This window comes from Schizosaccharomyces japonicus (genome assembly GCF_000149845.2).
Source record: "Schizosaccharomyces japonicus yFS275 unplaced genomic scaffold supercont5.1, whole genome shotgun sequence".
In the NCBI taxonomy this organism is placed as follows: Eukaryota; Fungi; Ascomycota; class Schizosaccharomycetes; order Schizosaccharomycetales; family Schizosaccharomycetaceae; genus Schizosaccharomyces; species Schizosaccharomyces japonicus.
Genome location: NW_011627860.1, coordinates 3245127 through 3262132, shown reverse-complemented (window position 1 = coordinate 3262132; position 17006 = coordinate 3245127). Strand labels below are relative to the sequence as shown.

Sequence of the window (17006 nt, the reverse complement as noted above, 5' to 3'; positions counted from 1 at the left end):
CCTCGTTAAGTAAGCGATAACCTAGTTTATTGAAGCGAGGTAAGCGACATTTCAAGCGAAACTTTGCTGGACCGCTGGAAAAGACTTGCCTATTCCCAACTACATTTCGCTAGGATGGATGTTGATTATGCTGCCAACGATGACAATGCATTGACAGATTTGACTCTTTCGAAGTATCGTCTTGCGGGATCCTTCGTCAGCAAGGCCCTTCAGAAAATTGTGCCGATGTGTGTAGTTGGTGCATCAACAAAAGCGATTTGTGAAGCAGGAGATGAGTTTCTAACCGAATGCGTAAGTCAACACGGAGTCTTCTATTCGACTATGATTGTAACGGTGTTATTAACGCGATGATTGAAATAGGCAGCTACGGTGTACAAATCGTCAAAATACGAAAAGGGAATTGCAGAACCTACATCTATTTCCGTCAATAACTGTGCTCGTGGATATTCTCCTGCCGTTAATGCTGAGGTTGACGACAGTTATGTTTTGCAAATTGGCGATGTCGTGAAAATTGCTATGGCTTTTCACATTGATGGCTATACTGCGTCTCTCGCACATACCATCGTCATTACACCCCAACCTACACCTGGTATGGGACCCTATATTGGTCCCGGAGCCGACGCTATTTGTGCTGCTCACTTTGCTGCTGACGGTGTTACCAAATTATTGGGTTCGGCAAACGCAGCCAACCCTATTACCCCGAGTCGTATTCGCGCTATCGTTGAAGAGGCTGCAGCTCAGTTCCACGTTCACGTTTGCCCCGGCTCTCGCGTTCGTCGCATTAAAAGATTTCTTGTTGGCCAAACTAACGTGGAAGACTATGTTGCTGATGGTGCAGACTTGAAACACTCTGTTGAATGGCCTAAGCCCGAGGAAGAGGAGTTGAAGGAAAAACAACAGGCCGCGAAGGGTGACGATGATCTTGCTGGACTTGAGAACACTGATGAGTGGTCAGTAATGCCTCAAGAAGCTTGGTTAATTGACATTTCCATGTCATCGAAGCCTATCAACAGACTGAAGGAGCACCCCGACTTGAAACCCACCGTATTTGTTCACGATGTTAATGTTTCCTACATGCTCAAGTTGAAGACTGCTCGTGCTCTCCTGGCTGAAATTCAAGCCACGAAGTCTGTGTATCCTTTCCACACACGTACCTTGACGACAGAGGGCAGTCATCTTGGTATCCGTGAACTTGTCAACCGTCACATCCTTGTTCCTCATCCTGTTTTGGTTGCATCCCCTTCAACCATCATTGCTCGTGAGGAGACTACGGTTCTGGTTCAACCCAACATGAGCACTGATATTCTACGCTTGGCAGTTCCTACTGCTCCAAGTTACGTGAAAAGTGAGTTCTCCTTGGAACCCGGCAGTGACATTGAGGTGTTCTGCAATGGTGTTCGAGAGACCATAAAAAATGTCAGTTTTTAATTGACTCGGGAAAAGGGCTTATAAAGAGGTTCAATTTTTTTGGGATTTTGTTATTTTTGCTGTGTATGGTTTCATTTCGTTTATTTTATTCAATTTTGTTTGGATGTCCATCTTTTTTTTTAAACTGCAAATATGGGCCGACAGTACAAGAATGATTAAGTTGTGCTTGTATTCACTCATTATATGAAACATGCTTTCATAATAAGGTACATCCATAAAGATAAAACCCAGTAGGGCACGATTTGCTCCTACCAAGAACCTACTTCAATGCCTCAGGGTGGGCCTTGATGTAGTCAATGAGTTGTTTGATGCTAATGATCTTGATCCCCCACTGCTTGGAGAACTTGACGCATTCCTCTGTGCGAGCCATGAGACCGTCGTCCTCTCGAACGATTTCGCAAATTGCGGCGACAGGCTCTAGACCCGCAAGTCGACAGAGATCAACAGAGGCCTCTGTGTGACCGTCACGAGCCAAAACACCTCCAGTACGAGCACGCAGAGGCACAACGTGTCCAGGCTTGTTGAAGGCTGAGGGCGATGTCACAGATGGATTAGCCAACTGACGAGTTGTCAAGGCACGATCATGGGCAGAAATACCGGTGGTGGTTCCATCTGCATAATCGCACGTTACTGCGTAAGCAGTGCGCATGCGTTCTTCATTTTGTTTGCACATCATGGGGATACCAAGCTGATCCAAACGTTCCCCTGTCATGGGCACACAGACATAGCCGCTAAAGGAAAAGGGCGTTAGCTTCGGTCATATAAAGTGATATTGCCAACATTTTCAGTGGAATAACTCATGCTTGCACTTTTCTTCGTACCTTGAATGTTTGACCAAGAATGCCATTTTCTCTGTGGTCACAGCGGATGCTGCAATAATGAGGTCTCCCTCGTTTTCACGAGACTCATCGTCCATGACGATCAAAAACTTTCCGTTTTCTGTTGTGTGAGCACATTAAAATAGCCGTGAGTTTGTTACAGGAACATGATATCGCTGGTATGAAGAAAGTGTAACATGTAATCTTTATTGCACTTATTCAAATACCAGTTATTACTCCTCATGGAACAACGAAACAAATGACGTACTGAAGTCTTCAATTGCGCTTTCAATAGAATCAAACATATTTCGTTACTTGTGAAGGGAAAAATTGTCGGACCAAGTTTTTACTTATAGCTGAGCTGAGTAAGCCGCTGGTCGTGCAGTCTTTTGCTGATGAAACCACCTTATGGTGTATGTGTTGAGGTGATTCGCCAGTACATATTCCACCAAAAGGTCATCTGCGATTTTATCAACTTGTGGTGTTGGGTCTTCCGTGTGGCAGGAGAGGTGAGCGATAGTAGTTAGAGGAATATGAAGAAAGTAAGCAGTAGAGCGAGGTAGCTTCCGTAATCAAAAATATTGCGAACCCATTTATGCGTACCTCATTCTCACAAGAGGATATGTTTTTTTTAGTTTTTATGTGCTCTTTAGTCGGAATTCCAACCTATCTACCGCTTGTTCCTAACACCGGATTTTGCTAGACTGAAATAACAAACTTTAGATATACATTAGAGAAACCGTCTAACCAAGCTCCGTTGCAACCAGGAGTAATTAACAGTGATTGATTAAAGCCTCTCAAAGCTGCGGCAGGCCGATCGCAGTACAAAAACACCCAGTTTCAGTTGACGACAAGATGCTTTCTGTGCCAGTATCACTTTAAGACATCTGACCGGGCAAGAATTCGAAACCTCGAGTTTCGAAAGTGAATTTTTCTTCTTTCTCCAAACACATAAAGAAGTCCATAGATTGATCAAACATCCATTTGGTTCCATACAGCCTGCATTATTTTTCATACAGCATGCTCTATCGTTCGTGCACGCTGCTTAGCATTTGCTAAGAAAGCAAAAAAAAAAACGAAAAAATAGAATAAGGGTATTCAACTTTTACAACACACAATCCCAAAAACACTACAGGCCGTTATGCTTCATGGTAGAAAGAGTAGTAGTCGAGGGGGTATGAGAAGAAGAGGTATTGACAACATCGGATTCTTCCGATGCGGTTTGGGTATTCCGTTGATACAAATGATAAGTATCGTCAAGCTCAGCATCCTCAGATGTCACTTTTTCATCTTCATTGTTGACATTCATCAACTCCGGTTGTACATCGGGCTGCACAGAATTATCCTTCTTTAAGCTTTCATCACTTATTTCCTCAGGTGCACTCAACACCTCAACATCATGTGTGTGCTTTGGTTTGTGCTTCGCAAGAATGGAGCTGCGTGTATTTGTCCGCTCTTTAAACAATTCCCTAATCGTGTCAGCGACAACAACAGTAAACCGGGAATCGTAATTGCGCTGTTCCTTTTTCAATTTGGCGACTTGGTCATTAAGAAGAGTTGTTTTAATCGAAGACAAGCGCTCAAGTGTGTGATTTAACAATGCACGAACCGTGTGTTGCTGTGTTTCACTATCAAAAACAGCGTTAACGAATGAGTCCTTCCACATTTGTTCGACCTTGATGCTTGTTTTGTTGACAAGAGCATCAATAGTGCCTTCCAACTCGGCAAAACAGCGAGTCAGATCCTTACGGAAAGACGCGCTTTGATTATGGATTTCCATAATTTGATTGTTGACAAGAGCGTTCAATGACTCAAGTACTACTTCAACGTCAATCTCATTATCATCACCAGACTCGAGGGTATGGCAATGTTGTATGAGTTTGTTGGCTGCTTCCTTGCTTCTGTCAAATGCAGAGAAATAATGTTTGTGAAGATTTTCGAATTTCGTTTGGATGCCTGTCAAAAGAACAGACAGAGTCTGCTGGAGATCAGTTTCCAAAGAAACAAAATTAACTGTAAGGTCACCAATAAGCTCATTCACACGAGAGGCGGCAGGCGAGGAAGTAGTTGTGGAGTAGATGACGGTAGACACTGTCTCAGAATACGACATAGAATTAATTGATTTTACCGAGAGCGGAACAGGAGAGGACAGCAATGGGTTTTCTTTTCCTGATCCACCCGCAAGAGCTGTTCCAGAAGCTGCGACTGAAGATGATAAAGCCGTTGCAAATGCTGTAGTCGTACCCGTCATTGATAAGGAAACAGGACCCTGACGAGACACAATGCTGAAATAGATACGTTCCAACTGAGGCGATACATATGTGCTCCAGCAATTCTGAATGTGTGGGACAAGTCGGAAGGAAAACACTTTGCGAAAAATACGAGATGGATTGGCAAAAAGCTTTACACCGTGCTCCTTAACGTAGTGAGAAACGCAATGCGTGATTTTTTGCACGGCACTACTTACTGCGGGCATTATAGCCAGGTACTTAGGCAGTATATAAACACGCCAAACCTCAGCCAACACATCAAGAATGCGCAATGTGACCGACTCCACAGCATGTGTAGCTTTCAGAAGTTGAGGAAACAGATAATTTTGACAAAACTGACAGACTGTGTTGTACATATGTACAACGCTTTTCTGAAAACGTTTCTCCTCACTGAAATAAACCTTGTAGTTTCTTACAGCAGATTCCTTGCACTTGTGCCACAACGGCAGAGTGCGAGTCTCGTGGAAATCACGCACACGAGCCTTGGCTGAGCTCACTACGGGCTTTGCATGTCCAACATAAAACTCAGAAGCGTGATGAACCAACCGATCCTTTGACTCACCGACATAATTTGTTGCTCTGGCAGCAAGTGAACAAACGGAGGAGCCTAGAGGGTCCAAGCGTTCCCGATAAAAGCGAACGGCAAATGAATCTTCATTCTGCTTCTTTGCTTCAGCACATGTCAAAGCACAAACGAACACAAGGACAAAGAGAACTCGATAGACGAAACCAGAAAGTGATTGCTTCTTACCGAATTTACCAAACGAGACACGCATATTCAATTCTGAACGCGAAAAAATAAACTCGAGTTGCAAAAAGGGGGTAACGCGTTATTTAGACAGGCGAAACAGAGAGAGGAACTAACTCAGATGTTTCTTTTTTTTTCGGATTATACTGATGCGTGTCGTTATACACGCAAGATGCAGCTTTTAATGAAGAAAATAAATAGAAATGCTAAAAACTCTTAAATCAAGCAACAAAGAGATTTCACTTTTTTTTTTACAGAGAGTAACCAGGTGGGTACTCCGGCGGTCGCAAACGCTGAATCACGAAGGATTACGCCAAACCAATACCTTCAGAACTCTTTAAGCAACCAAGGTGTGTTAAGAAAGAGGCGAGTGCGAATGCTGGAGTCTATTTTGGTGTATACATTTAAGGTTTTGTGGTGGTTGGGTATGACGTTTTATTGAGCGCGACGCGTCGCGACGCGTCTTTGAAGTGAAGAACAATAACAAACCGTTGACTCGATGAGTCTGTGATTCTTAATAGTCCAGTTGTTTGTACCAAGCTTTGTTCTTATTTCTTTTTTTCCGGAATACCTTCATGGATTCCAAAAGTTGCGTATTCATCATCAAATCAATAACCATACACTCTAGTCAGTTTTACAATTAGCTTGAAAGACTTTACCAACATAGTTACAATAGTATAATAGATGCTCCCCCCTTTTAAACCATGCATTTGTGTCCGAAACACATTCATTACTTGTTCAGCTATGTAAAGATACAGAAAGAAAGAAACGCGGTACATTGGAAGGATTCTCGCTTCTTCGTCAATTACTTGTTACGCAACATGCGGTAAAGGTTGCCTGCAAGTCCCAAGAAATTACCATACATGACACCAATCAAACCCTTTACAAAGCCCCAGGCCTTTTGGGAGTCAGGAATAGGGTAATCCACGGGCCGAGGAATGGTCGTGTGAATGAAGGAAAACTTGTCGTAGACAACAGCTTTGGTGTTACAAATACCTTGTAAACCTTCCCTTCCAGCAAAGCGACCATAACCACTCTTCTTACAGCCGCCAAATGGAAGCTGCATCAAGTATGTGGCACCAAAATCGTTCACTGAAACCATGCCAGATTCAATGCGTTCGACAATGTAGTCGCAGACAGCCTTGTCCTTGCCGAAGACTGAAGCACCCAAGCCGAAATCCGTTCCGTTGGCGATAGAGAGAGCGTGGTCAACATCATCAGCACGAAAAACAAGGGCAATGGGTGCAAAGCATTCTTCACGTGCAATTTTCATCTCATTCGTAACATCCACCAACAGGGTGGGCATAAAATATGATCCTTTGGGGTATTTGGGGTGTTTGTAGCGGTGTCCACCGTGCACAAGACGGGCACCGTGTTGAACAGCGTCCTGAATAAGCGCTTCAAGCGTATCGAAGCGGTTGTCAGACACCATAGCACCCATATCCACATCACGTTGCGTGTACATACCAAGACGGAAGTTACAAATACGGTCATATAGCAGAGTTATGACCGTGTCGTAGATGGGTGCCAACGCGATTACACGCTCAATACCAATACAATTTTGGCCTGCACTTTGGAAAATACCGCGCATGACCACCGACATGACTTCCTGCAAACGGGAGTCATCGAGCAAAATTACAGGGTCCTTTCCGCCAAGCTCAAGGCATAGCGGTGTAAGCTGACGAGCAGCGGAAGCAGCAACCAGTTTTGCTACAGATTGAGAACCAATAAAGGTGATATGTTTTAAGCCAGGATGTCCGGTCAAATGTTCTGCAACATCGGGCAAGCAGGTAATACACTGAACCAGCTCGCGTGAATGTCCCAACGACTCGAGGATGTCACAAACCTTGTTGCAAAATTGAATGGTGGACCAAGCAGTGAGCTCACTGCCCTTCACGATGATTGAGTTACCGGCGAAAAGAGCCGAAATGATGGGGCCCAAAGCGTTGTGTAAAGGGTAGTTCCAACTAACCAGAGCGGCGACAACGCCCAACGGCTCGTACAACACATAGCCGCGCTTGTATGAGGTTAACAGAGACTCAGGCCGGCGGGTTGTTTGAAGCGAGTCTTCACCGTGCTCTAGAGTCCAGTCGATTTTTTGCAAAGTAACTAATATTTCGCCAAAGGCGGCATCAACCAATGTCTTTCCGGTATCTTTACAAGCAATTTCGGCATACTTATCTTGATTTTTCAAGATTTCCGCTTTCAATGTCTCGAGAAATTCTTTGCGTTCAATGAAAGACGTTTTTTTCCACTCAACTTGAGCTTTTGCCGCTGCTTCAATGCTGCGGTCGACATCCGATTTGGTAAATAGACGGACTTCTCCCAAGGTAGCGCCGTTACCAGGACAGGTACATTGAAGTAATTCACCTGTGGCAAGAGTCATCTTAGAACTTGAACAGGAGAAATAGAAATGGCTTTAGGTTTTAGTATTATACACCGATGAAATCGGAGGCACTGGGGATATTAGAAAAGACTGGACTGCTTGAAACAAGACGAAAATGGAATTGAGACGGCAAAGAAAAGCACATAGTGGCAACTGAAATAACAAAATATTTCAGGTATGGAGGAACACTTTTAGCAACACGAATGCTGCTTATAAGTGACACAAACGTCGCCAGCCGACACGAAATAAGACCACAAAGAAGGGCTCGTCGCATTCCTTTCCGCTCACATGTCCTGTGCCTAATGCTTACATACCTGAACAAATGTTACCGCGCAAAATGGCAGCAGTAAACGCGTAAAGGCTGGACAAGGAAGGGGTACGGTCGTTGTTACCAAAACGCGTGACGGGGAGGGCGGGCAAGACGGCAAGAATGAACTCTTCCACACCTTTACCGTGGTGTTGTGTGCCACACAACCGGTCGGTATTCTCATATAACACAGTTTAACACGAGTTTTCGCACACCAACACAGCACAACGTATCCGAACGAGAACACAAAAATTGACCACCCGTCCCACTGCTCAATTCGCTGCTTGGCAAACGGAAAATGAGCGTGTAAATGGCACATAACACTCGCCAGAGCTCTAATCAAGCGAAGATCCGTTTCGTGGACGATAATGAATTCCGCGTTGTCGCAAAGAATCGATCATTTCGTCGCTCAAAGACCCTTGAACACGAGTCGCGTACATTCCAGGTGTAAATGCGTCAATTCTTTGCCAACGAGCAACCCAGGACTCTGTGGGTGCGACCATAGCCATAACACCCTCGAAAACAGGCGACGTGTACGTTTCGACATCATCCAATCCGTCGTTAGGACATCCTTTGGCAGCAAATGTGTTGTAGGGTAAAATAATGCCGCAAACAAGGCAGGCACGACTGCGACTACGACTCAATTTGTCCATCGCGTTGAGTGTTTTAGTTGTTAAAGGTTCTGGGAGTTGGAGAGTGTTCGAGGTGGATAGGACGAAACTCAGTTACGGGATGTGTGATGGAGTATGTTAAATCTATTTTACGCAATGTTACAATCCGTTAAATTAAATAACGCTCGACGACGCTGTTGCACTATACGGGATTGTGGGGGCACATATGGGGGCGGGAAGCCGTAGCGAGCAGCTGCTTGTTAACTGGTCGCAGTGGGTTAGGCTGGAGAAGATTGGTAGTAGAAACAGAGGCCAGAGTCTAAGCCGTTGAGCTGTAGATTCAGTAAGATGAACTAATGGGACGGAAGAAACATAGTTTAGAGAGACAAACAAAAGGATGCGTATGGATGCGGAAGGTGGTTGAGGAGAGGAAAGATACTGGAGACTTTGCATTGACTGCAACCAGACATGCATGGTAAAGAAGCGTCTCGTGGGAGCATTCATTGTCGCACATCCTTAGGCAGCTGCTGAGTGCGTCTTGAACTCCTAACGCAATTCTATCACATCGTCGTAAGGACGGATCTTGCGGAGATGCTGAGTGGTAAAGTGAATGGCTAAAACAATACCAACGCATCCCAACAAAGCAACCGATAATCCAATGGCAATACCCTTGTCCATGTTGTTTTGTTGAAAGGCAGGAGACGTCTCAACGTACCAAACGAAATAGAACGTCTCGGCCAGCAGGACGGTGGGGCCAAGCTGCACAGTGGGATTCGGTTGTTGGGGAACGGCGACAATTCTTGCTGTCAAATTGTTTGCACCCTGAAGCCATTTCTTCTTCACTTGTACTCTCCAGTGAGATTGGTTGGTAGGGATAGGTCCACTTTGTGTAATTACTTCTCGGTCACCATCCGTATACTCTAAAGCAAGGTTTACAAACTCAACGTCTGTATTGTTATCCCAGGAGATAGAGTATGTATTGGAAATAGCCCAGCGAGAACCTATTCTTAGTTAGTATAAGGGAAAGGGAGCAAGGGAGTAGGGGGAAGTAAGGACGATCGGCTGTACGCAGAGAAACAATCAATCCGACTCTTGTTGCTCTGTCTTCTTCTCCTCAATCGTAGCTATTCATTTTGCTCCGTACCATCACTGGGAGTCAAAAAAGTAAACTCTGCACGGCTTCTCGTAACAAACGAGAAACACGCAACGAAAAAAAGTAACAGTTGCGACAGTATCATATTGAGGCGTGTATTTGGACTCTCCCGTACACCGAACACAGCATAAACCTTGGTTTTTGCTTGAACGGAAGAAATTGACGCAGAGGGAGTTAGCCGTCCGGACGCGTGTCGCAACACGGGACAACCTTAATTACGGGCCTTACCCTTCCCTAAGCTTCCGCGCGTGCTGCGTTCGCGTAAACACGCGTAGAGAGCAACTAAAACAGGCTTAGAGACGCGCGCTCTCTTAACTTCACGCTCCCTCTCCACCGCAGTACTGTTGCGGGTTTCCAACAGGAATTGTTTCAGTATTCATTGGATCTACTATTTTCTGCAAGTTAGCTTCCACCGGTACCGTTGATAGAGTCTTGCTGAGTGGTTTTTAGCGTGTTCGACGCGCTTGAAACCTGTTTTAGTACGGCAGTTTCACGTTAAGCTGCCTACGGTGTGCGTTAATAGCAGGAGGAAAATATCACGTATTCATCTTAATAGACACGTTCAAGACATTGTGACTGGACGCGTTTTGGTGCTTTACGGGCACATACAATGATTTTGGCCATGTTTCGTCCATTCCTAAGTTGCTTAGGCTATACACCTAAAGCGCCCGAGAAAGCAAACGACTATGGAGCAGCTATTTGGCGGAAACAGAACATCTATCAGCTGCTGACCGATCGTTTTGCGCGTAATGAAGACGATTATGACCATCCCGCAACTGGAAGACTTTACTTGGGAGGTACATGGAGAGGCATCATCAGTAAACTTGACTATTTGCAATCCTTAGGCATTACGGCTGTGTGGATTAGTCCAATTGTCAAGAATATTGAAGAAACAACTGGTTATGGGCAGGCTTACCATGGTTACTGGACCGAGGATATGACTGAGTTGAACAGTCATTTTGGTACGGCTGATGATCTTCGCGCTTTAGTACAAGCATTGCATGAAAGAAATATGCTGTGCATGATTGACATTGTTGTTAATCACATGGCCCACAGCGGTTCGGGACCCGTCAACTTTGCTCGCTACCGGCCTTTTCATCGTGCTGAAGATTACCACGAGAAACGCTTCATTCGTGATTATGACAATCTGAACGATTGTCTTACCGGCTGGTTAGGCGATAATGTAGTGTGTCTTCCCGACATCCGCACTGAGAATCCACGCATTTGTAGCATTTTCCAAAACTGGATTGCCTTTTTGCATCGGGAATACAACTTTGATGGTATTCGCGTCGACACGGCCAAACATGTTCAAAAAACCTTTTATCCGCCCTTTGTGCATGCTGCGAATGTCTTTGCTATGGCTGAAGTGTTTCACGGAGATCCGGCTTATGTGGGTGTGTATCAGCATTACTTGCCTTCGGTTTTGAATTATCCACTGTACTACCAATTACGCGATACTTTTCTCGATCGAAAGCAAAACATGTCTGTCTTCTATCAAAAAGCGGTCCTTGACATCCATCGCTCGTTTTACGATGTTACGACTGCTGGCAACTTTGTCGAAAATCATGATGTCCCTCGGTTTCTGCACACTTGCAGAGACTATTCGGTACGGCCTACGACAAGAGAGTTTTCTTATTCTTGAACAAATGATTTTTTTGTCATCACTTTACTAACACTTTCTTCAGCTCGCTGTAAACGCTCTTGTAGCAACCATTTTTATGGATGGATTTCCCATTATATACCAGGGTCAGGAACAAATGTACAATGGCGGGGATGATCCGGAAAATCGTGATGCACTCTGGAAGTCCCGTTACGATACAACGAACTCTATGTTCCGTGTCATTTCTTCGCTCCTGAAGTACAGACTTAAGCTTTGTGACATATATTCAAACTTTACGACAGAGCCTACGCAGCCGTTACTGGTGAATGACCAGCTGTATGCTTTCACGCGACCTGGCGTATATGTGATTCTAACTAATATGGGTTCTACTTTCAACTCTCGCATACAAATTCCTTTACGAACAACATGTGAAAATAAACCTCTGGTGGATGCTTTCGATGAGAAGCCGCCTGCTGGCCTAGAGTCGCGCATTGCTTCATCCACCCTACATACAAGCATCCAATTTGGATTTCCAAAAGTACGAATTCAAACGCATACATTTCGTCAACTAACGTTAATTAGGTTCTTATTGATCCCTCCATTCTTTATTAGAGGTTTTGTGTACATTTCAAGATGCATTTTTGTACCGCATTTCGGGTATGAGTCGGCCTTGCTAAATAAGGTTTCTTCCTTTACCTGAGTATAAACAAAACGGTTTACTCCTAATTCCTACCGTTCAACCTTTTTTAATACATCAAAAACCATTGCAATGATTTCTATGCTTTTACCTTTCGGCCATTCGGGCCTTTATGCAAGCGACGTTGATCGGGAAGACCGTCCTGAGATTGCCAAACTAATTCAAGCATTCCCGACAATTGAAGACGACTACCATGTGGTGAAACTAATTGGCGCCGGGAGCTTCAGCAGTGTTTTTAAGGCTGTTGATAAGCGCCGGGATTCATATGACAACTCATACTGGGACTTTGTTGAAAACGACGACGCAAATGCATCTGCTTTGTCCTCCTCTAGCAGTAATAAGAAGCAACGGTTTGTTGCTATAAAGCGAGTCTACGCTACTGTCCTTCCTAATCGCATACAAACAGAATTGGAGGTGTTGCACGAGTTGCGTGGCAGCAAATGTGTGTTAAATATAATTACAGCTATGCGTCATCAGGATCAAGTCCTTATAGTGCTTCCTTTCATTCAGCATGCTGAGTTTCGAGACTTTTACATGAACTACTCACTAGTCGACATCGCATACTACATGCGCGACCTGTTGGACGGTCTTTCTCACATTGCTGCCAAGGGCATTATTCATCGAGATATCAAACCGGGAAACTTTGCTTGGAACCCCTACACACGGCGCGGTGTCATTCTTGACTTTGGTTTGGCACAATGGCAAGAAGCCGAGATGCCCGGCTTAAACTGTTGCATTGACCGCGTCCGCAAATTAAAGCAAGAAAAGCGGTATTACGACGTCTTTCCCCTTGAACAGACGATTCCCGATCCTTCACACGGATACCTACTACATGATCCTCGTCCCAGCAAGAAAGCAGACCGCGCAGGAACTCGTGGTTTTCGGGCACCGGAAGTGCTATTTCGGTGTCAAAATCAAACATCCCTCATTGACACTTGGTCTGCTGGCGTTGTTTTACTCTGTTTCCTTACTCGCCGCTACCCTTTTTTCCGTTGCGAAGACGATGTCGATGCAATTGTGGAGCTTGCACATATTTTCGGCAGGAACGATATGTCGAACTGTGCATTGCTGCATGGTAAGTGGACAAAGAGTGTACCAATTATTAACAACCTTTTTTTAGGACAAATTTGGTCAGACAATATCCCCACCATTCTTAATCACAAACATGACTGGCTTGATTTGGTAAATAGCCTTACAAAAAACGACACACACCCTTTATTGGAAACAAGCTCTAGTTGGTTGATGGCGCTTGCCATCGACTTGCTTGATCAGTTGCTTGAACTGAATCGTAAGTGAAGACAACAGTTGCTACAAACAGCCACACAATCATGTTTCTATTTCCGTTGTGATACGTCTTATTCTGCTGCAATGACTAAGTTTCCGTCTCGTGCCAGCTGATCTACCAAGTTCGTCCTTTGTGATGTCATTGTTTAACTTCTCGTTTTCTGGGGAAATGTTTCGCAGCGACATGATAAAAGGTAAACAAAGTCGTTGACAGAATTTGATGTACGACGATTGATTGTGTGCTTTTGGCTTGAGCAATGCTCTGTTTGTAATGCAACTTGATTATAATCCCTCCTTGGAACTTTTGCACTAACAATTCTTGTAGCTGCGAAACGCCTTACTGCTGAAGCTGCTCTGCGTCATCAATTTTTCTCTGCCTGTGCAGTGACAGAGATGCCTGTAACTGACGTCAAAGCAACAGCTGATTCGACAACACAAATCAAAGTGCCCGCTGCTTAAGACTTGTGAGTTGTTGATAATATTTTTGTCATATACCATACACTCTGACGTACCCAACGGACACCGCTGATTTGAAAGATGCCTCAAGTATACATAAATATGAGAGGGCATATTTGCGGCAACGTTCAATACGAGCATTTTTGAAAGCATTTATTTATATATCACCAACAACTTGGTGATTAACAACAAACCGAGTCACGCCAGCGAGCTGAAACAAGTCAAGTCAACTCACTTTACCAACACGTGTACATATATATTCAAAACGACCAAAGACCTTACTACACAAATCCTACCAGCATTACCAAATTTTTAATCAGCATGCCCAGTTACAAAGGCAATCAGACTCGCATTTGTCATCAAGGTGCCGACGGCAACATGTATGTGGCTATTCTTCGCGGACCAGAAGAACTGGAGCAATGGAAAGAGGATTCAAGCAAGCCTTTAGTTGATGTGGTTGATTCGTTTCAAGTGTTTACGACACATCGACAAGGTAGTACCGGACGACTTTCGACTGCCTCAAAGGTAGAGTTGGAGAATGAGTTTGGTACATGCAACGAGGACTCGATCATTCGTCAATTGCTAAGTGTTGGTAAGGTAACACCTCACCAAGAGCATATGCCAAACAAGGAATTCTAAATTAGGGCTAGTACGAAAATTGCTGCATATTATTAAACGTCTTTAGCCTATATTTTGTCTTCTACTCTTTAATCGCTTTTGCGTCCTCTTCATGAAAAATAATGATTAAGCATTTTTAGAGGCGCCTGGAATTGCTATATAAGCAGCTACTAGTGCAGGGGGGAGGGACTTAGTAGCAGTTTTGCTATATGATTTGGGGATTATCAGCGCCCAGTGCGCACGACTTCATTGTACTTCTATAGGTGTATATAATATATTCGTTAGGTATCGTTAAATGCGAAAAAAAATCGAACTCAAGGCCTCTCCCTTCCACCACTAACTTGTCACAAACAGGCATGAGCGAGGAACAGGTGAACAACGTTACCCAGGGCGTCAAGACGCTCATTTTGGACCCCGTCACGGGTGAAAAGGTGTCCAAGACTGAGTTAAAGAAGCGTGAAAAGCAACGTCAACGCGAGGCTGCTAAGGCTAAGAAGCAAGCCGAAAAGGCTGCCAAGGCTCCTGCTGCTGCCGCTCCTAAAAAGAAGGACGAGGAGGATTTGGATCCCGCTCAATACTTTGAGAACCGTTCCAAGGCCATCAACGAGCTTCGTTCTACCAAGAACCCCAACCCCTACCCTCACAAGTTCCATGTGAGCATTAACGTTCCCGAGTTCATCGAGAAGTATGCTTACTTGCAAAAGGGTGAGACTCTCCCTGAGGTCAAGGTTTCTGTTGCCGGACGTGTCCACGCTCTGCGTACTGCTGGTGCCAAGCTTCGTTTCTACGAGATTCACTCTGAAGGCAAGAAGCTTCAAGTGATGTGCCAAGCCCAGGATGCTGAGACCGTTGACTTTGCTGCTCAACACGAGCACATCCGTCGTGGTGATATCATCGGTATCATTGGTTACCCCGGTCGTTCCAACCCTAAGGGACGTGCTGATGGTGAATTGTCCGTCTTTGCTCGCCAATGTGTGTTGCTTAGTCCCTGCCTTCGTATGCTTCCCAAGGAGCATTACGGTTTGAAGGATCTCGAAATCCGTCACCGTCAACGTTACTTGGACCTTATCATGAACAACTCGACCCGCGATCGTTTCGTTGCTCGCAGCCGTATTATCCAATACCTTCGCAACTTTTTGGACAAGCGTAACTTCATTGAAGTCGAGACTCCCATGATGAACATGATTGCCGGTGGAGCTACTGCCAAGCCCTTCGTCACTCATCACAATGATTTGGACATGGACTTGTACATGCGTGTCGCACCCGAGTTGTACTTGAAGATGCTTGTTGTTGGTGGTCTTGACCGTGTGTATGAGATTGGCCGTCAATTCCGTAATGAAGGTGCTGACTTGACTCATAATCCCGAGTTCACGTCCTGTGAATTTTACCAAGCTTATGCCGATTACTACGACCTTATGGACATGACTGAGGAGCTTGTGTCCAGCATGGTTAAGGAGCTCACCGGTGGTTATGTTTTGCCTTACCACCCTGAAGGCCCCGACGGTCCCAGCTACGAGCTTAACTTTGCTCGTCCCTGGCGTCGTATTCACATGATTGAGTTCTTGGAGGAGAAGTTGAACGTCAAGTTCCCTCCTGGAGATCAATTGCATACTGCTGAGACCAACGCTTTCTTGAGAGATCTTTGTGCTAAGCATGGTGTTGACTGTGCTCCTCCTCAAACGAATGCTCGTTTGCTCGACAAGCTTGTCGGTGAGTACATTGAGTCTGAGTGCATTAACCCCACTTTCATCATTGGTCATCCTCAAATGATGTCTCCTCTTGCCAAGTACCACCGTTCTCAACCCGGTTTGTGTGAGCGTTTCGAGGCTTTCGTTGCTACGAAGGAGCTTTGCAACGCTTACACCGAGTTGAACGATATCTTTGATCAACGCGCTCGTTTCGAGGAGCAAGCCCGTCAAAAGGATCAAGGTGATGATGAGGCTCAACTCATCGACGAAAACTTCTGTACCGCTCTCGAGTACGGTCTCCCTCCTACTGGTGGTTGGGGTATTGGTATTGACCGTTTGGTCATGTTCTTGACCGACAGTAACACCATTCGTGAGGTTTTGCTGTTCCCTCACATGAAGCCCGAGGTGAAGTCGAGCGAGCCCGTCGTCGCCAAGGAGTAAGTGTACGAATGCTGCTAATCGTGTGTATTTCTCGTCTCCGCTAGATGTTGGTCTAGAGGTTGAAGATGTGCACCATTGGCTTCACTCTTCCATCACTTTTTTGTTTAGCTTTAGAAAATTTGGGATGCGTGTACTTCGTTTGGTTTCGTATTTTGTTTTGGTAGAGCCTGTTTGTGAATGGCAACCACTGGTGATTTAGTCTGATGTAAGGGTGATACATTCGTGTGGATTGCGCGAGGATTATCGTTACGTGTTAGGATGGACGAGTTTAACGGCTCGGTCGTTTTGACTTGTTCGTCCAATAGTTTAGAATGGGTTGCCACGAAGGGGGAACATGAAGGTCCTCTCAACCTCTGGTTCATTTGTAAGCAACTCAATCACCAACCAGCGTTTATAAAGGCTCGTGCCTAGCCAGAGGCGGGAGCTTCTTCATTCGTAGAAAAAGCGGGCCGGCAAGTGAAGACGTGATTGCTAACGATATTTCATCAACAGACACCGCTT

General features: G+C 45.0%; 10 protein-coding genes across 10 annotated transcripts; 5 read left to right on the top strand and 5 right to left on the bottom strand.

Moving 5' to 3' along the window:
- The first annotated feature begins 47 nt into the window (after positions 1 to 47).
- On the top strand, positions 48 to 4380 carry SJAG_00479 (ribosomal export complex protein Arx1). The gene is made up of 2 exons (XM_002171721.2): positions 48 to 291; positions 361 to 4380. The coding sequence occupies exons 1-2, from the start codon at positions 115 to 117 to the stop codon at positions 1426 to 1428; spliced, it is 1245 nt and encodes a 414-aa protein (XP_002171757.1). The 5' UTR covers positions 48 to 114; the 3' UTR covers positions 1429 to 4380.
- SJAG_00480 (3,4-dihydroxy-2-butanone 4-phosphate synthase) lies at positions 333 to 2671 on the bottom strand. The gene is made up of 3 exons (XM_002171722.2): positions 2515 to 2671; positions 2250 to 2367; positions 333 to 2159 (listed from the first exon to the last, which is right to left on the bottom strand). The coding sequence occupies exons 1-3, from the start codon at positions 2549 to 2551 to the stop codon at positions 1688 to 1690; spliced, it is 627 nt and encodes a 208-aa protein (XP_002171758.1). The 5' UTR covers positions 2552 to 2671; the 3' UTR covers positions 333 to 1687.
- Positions 2605 to 5659, bottom strand: SJAG_00481 (hypothetical protein). The gene has a single exon (XM_002171723.2). It carries the CDS (start codon positions 5290 to 5292, stop codon positions 3376 to 3378), a length of 1917 nt encoding a protein of 638 aa, XP_002171759.1. The 5' UTR covers positions 5293 to 5659; the 3' UTR covers positions 2605 to 3375.
- A 410-nt stretch (positions 5660 to 6069) lies between these two features.
- SJAG_00482 (aldehyde dehydrogenase) lies at positions 6070 to 7650 on the bottom strand (the record flags this gene model as incomplete). The annotated part of the gene is made up of 1 exon (XM_002171724.1): positions 6070 to 7650. One exon carries the CDS (start codon positions 7648 to 7650, stop codon positions 6070 to 6072), a length of 1581 nt encoding a protein of 526 aa, XP_002171760.1.
- Positions 7651 to 8292: 642 nt separating this feature from the next.
- Positions 8293 to 8610, bottom strand: SJAG_00483 (transcription elongation factor complex subunit Spt4; the record flags this gene model as incomplete). The annotated part of the gene is made up of 1 exon (XM_002171725.1): positions 8293 to 8610. One exon carries the CDS (start codon positions 8608 to 8610, stop codon positions 8293 to 8295), a length of 318 nt encoding a protein of 105 aa, XP_002171761.1.
- Positions 8611 to 8657: 47 nt separating this feature from the next.
- SJAG_00484 (fungal protein) lies at positions 8658 to 9960 on the bottom strand. The gene is made up of 2 exons (XM_002171726.2): positions 9713 to 9960; positions 8658 to 9569 (listed from the first exon to the last, which is right to left on the bottom strand). The coding sequence occupies exons 1-2, from the start codon at positions 9804 to 9806 to the stop codon at positions 9115 to 9117; spliced, it is 549 nt and encodes a 182-aa protein (XP_002171762.1). The 5' UTR covers positions 9807 to 9960; the 3' UTR covers positions 8658 to 9114.
- A 371-nt stretch (positions 9961 to 10331) lies between these two features.
- Positions 10332 to 11933, top strand: SJAG_00485 (alpha-amylase; the record flags this gene model as incomplete). Its single annotated transcript, XM_002171727.1, has 3 exons — positions 10332 to 11327; positions 11407 to 11859; positions 11904 to 11933. The coding sequence occupies 3 exons, from the start codon at positions 10332 to 10334 to the stop codon at positions 11931 to 11933; spliced, it is 1479 nt and encodes a 492-aa protein (XP_002171763.1).
- Positions 11934 to 12090: 157 nt separating this feature from the next.
- Positions 12091 to 13761, top strand: SJAG_00486 (CDC7 protein kinase Spo4; the record flags this gene model as incomplete). The annotated part of the gene is made up of 3 exons (XM_002171728.1): positions 12091 to 13093; positions 13139 to 13306; positions 13628 to 13761. 3 exons carry the CDS (start codon positions 12091 to 12093, stop codon positions 13759 to 13761), a joined length of 1305 nt encoding a protein of 434 aa, XP_002171764.1.
- A 318-nt stretch (positions 13762 to 14079) lies between these two features.
- SJAG_00487 (SBDS family protein Rtc3) lies at positions 14080 to 14397 on the top strand (the record flags this gene model as incomplete). The annotated part of the gene is made up of 1 exon (XM_002171729.1): positions 14080 to 14397. One exon carries the CDS (start codon positions 14080 to 14082, stop codon positions 14395 to 14397), a length of 318 nt encoding a protein of 105 aa, XP_002171765.1.
- A 315-nt stretch (positions 14398 to 14712) lies between these two features.
- SJAG_00488 (cytoplasmic lysine-tRNA ligase Krs1) lies at positions 14713 to 16758 on the top strand. The gene has a single exon (XM_002171730.2). The coding sequence runs from the start codon at positions 14733 to 14735 to the stop codon at positions 16503 to 16505; it is 1773 nt and encodes a 590-aa protein (XP_002171766.1). The 5' UTR covers positions 14713 to 14732; the 3' UTR covers positions 16506 to 16758.
- Positions 16759 to 17006: the final 248 nt, after the last annotated feature.

Bases quoted from the DNA above. Each gene is read 5' to 3' on its own strand.
- SJAG_00479 (XM_002171721.2), top strand. From the start codon at position 115: ATGGATGTTGATTATGCTGCCAACGATGACAATGCATTGACAGATTTG. The intron at 292-360 runs GTAAGTCAACAC...TGATTGAAATAG, and splicing joins ATGAGTTTCTAACCGAATGC to GCAGCTACGGTGTACAAATC.
- SJAG_00480 (XM_002171722.2), bottom strand. From the start codon at position 2,551: ATGTTTGATTCTATTGAAAGCGCAATTGAAGACTTCA. The intron at 2,368-2,514 runs GTACGTCATTTG...CTCACACAACAG, and splicing joins AAGCGCAATTGAAGACTTCA to AAAACGGAAAGTTTTTGATC. The intron at 2,160-2,249 runs GTACGAAGAAAA...CTTTTCCTTTAG, and splicing joins TTCTTGGTCAAACATTCAAG to CGGCTATGTCTGTGTGCCCA.
- SJAG_00481 (XM_002171723.2), bottom strand. From the start codon at position 5,292: ATGCGTGTCTCGTTTGGTAAATTCGGTAAGAAGCAATCACTTTCTGGT.
- SJAG_00484 (XM_002171726.2), bottom strand. From the start codon at position 9,806: ATGATACTGTCGCAACTGTTACTTTTTTTCGTTGCGTGTTTCTCGTTT. The intron at 9,570-9,712 runs GTACGGAGCAAA...AACTAAGAATAG, and splicing joins TTTTTTGACTCCCAGTGATG to GTTCTCGCTGGGCTATTTCC.
- SJAG_00488 (XM_002171730.2), top strand. From the start codon at position 14,733: ATGAGCGAGGAACAGGTGAACAACGTTACCCAGGGCGTCAAGACGCTC.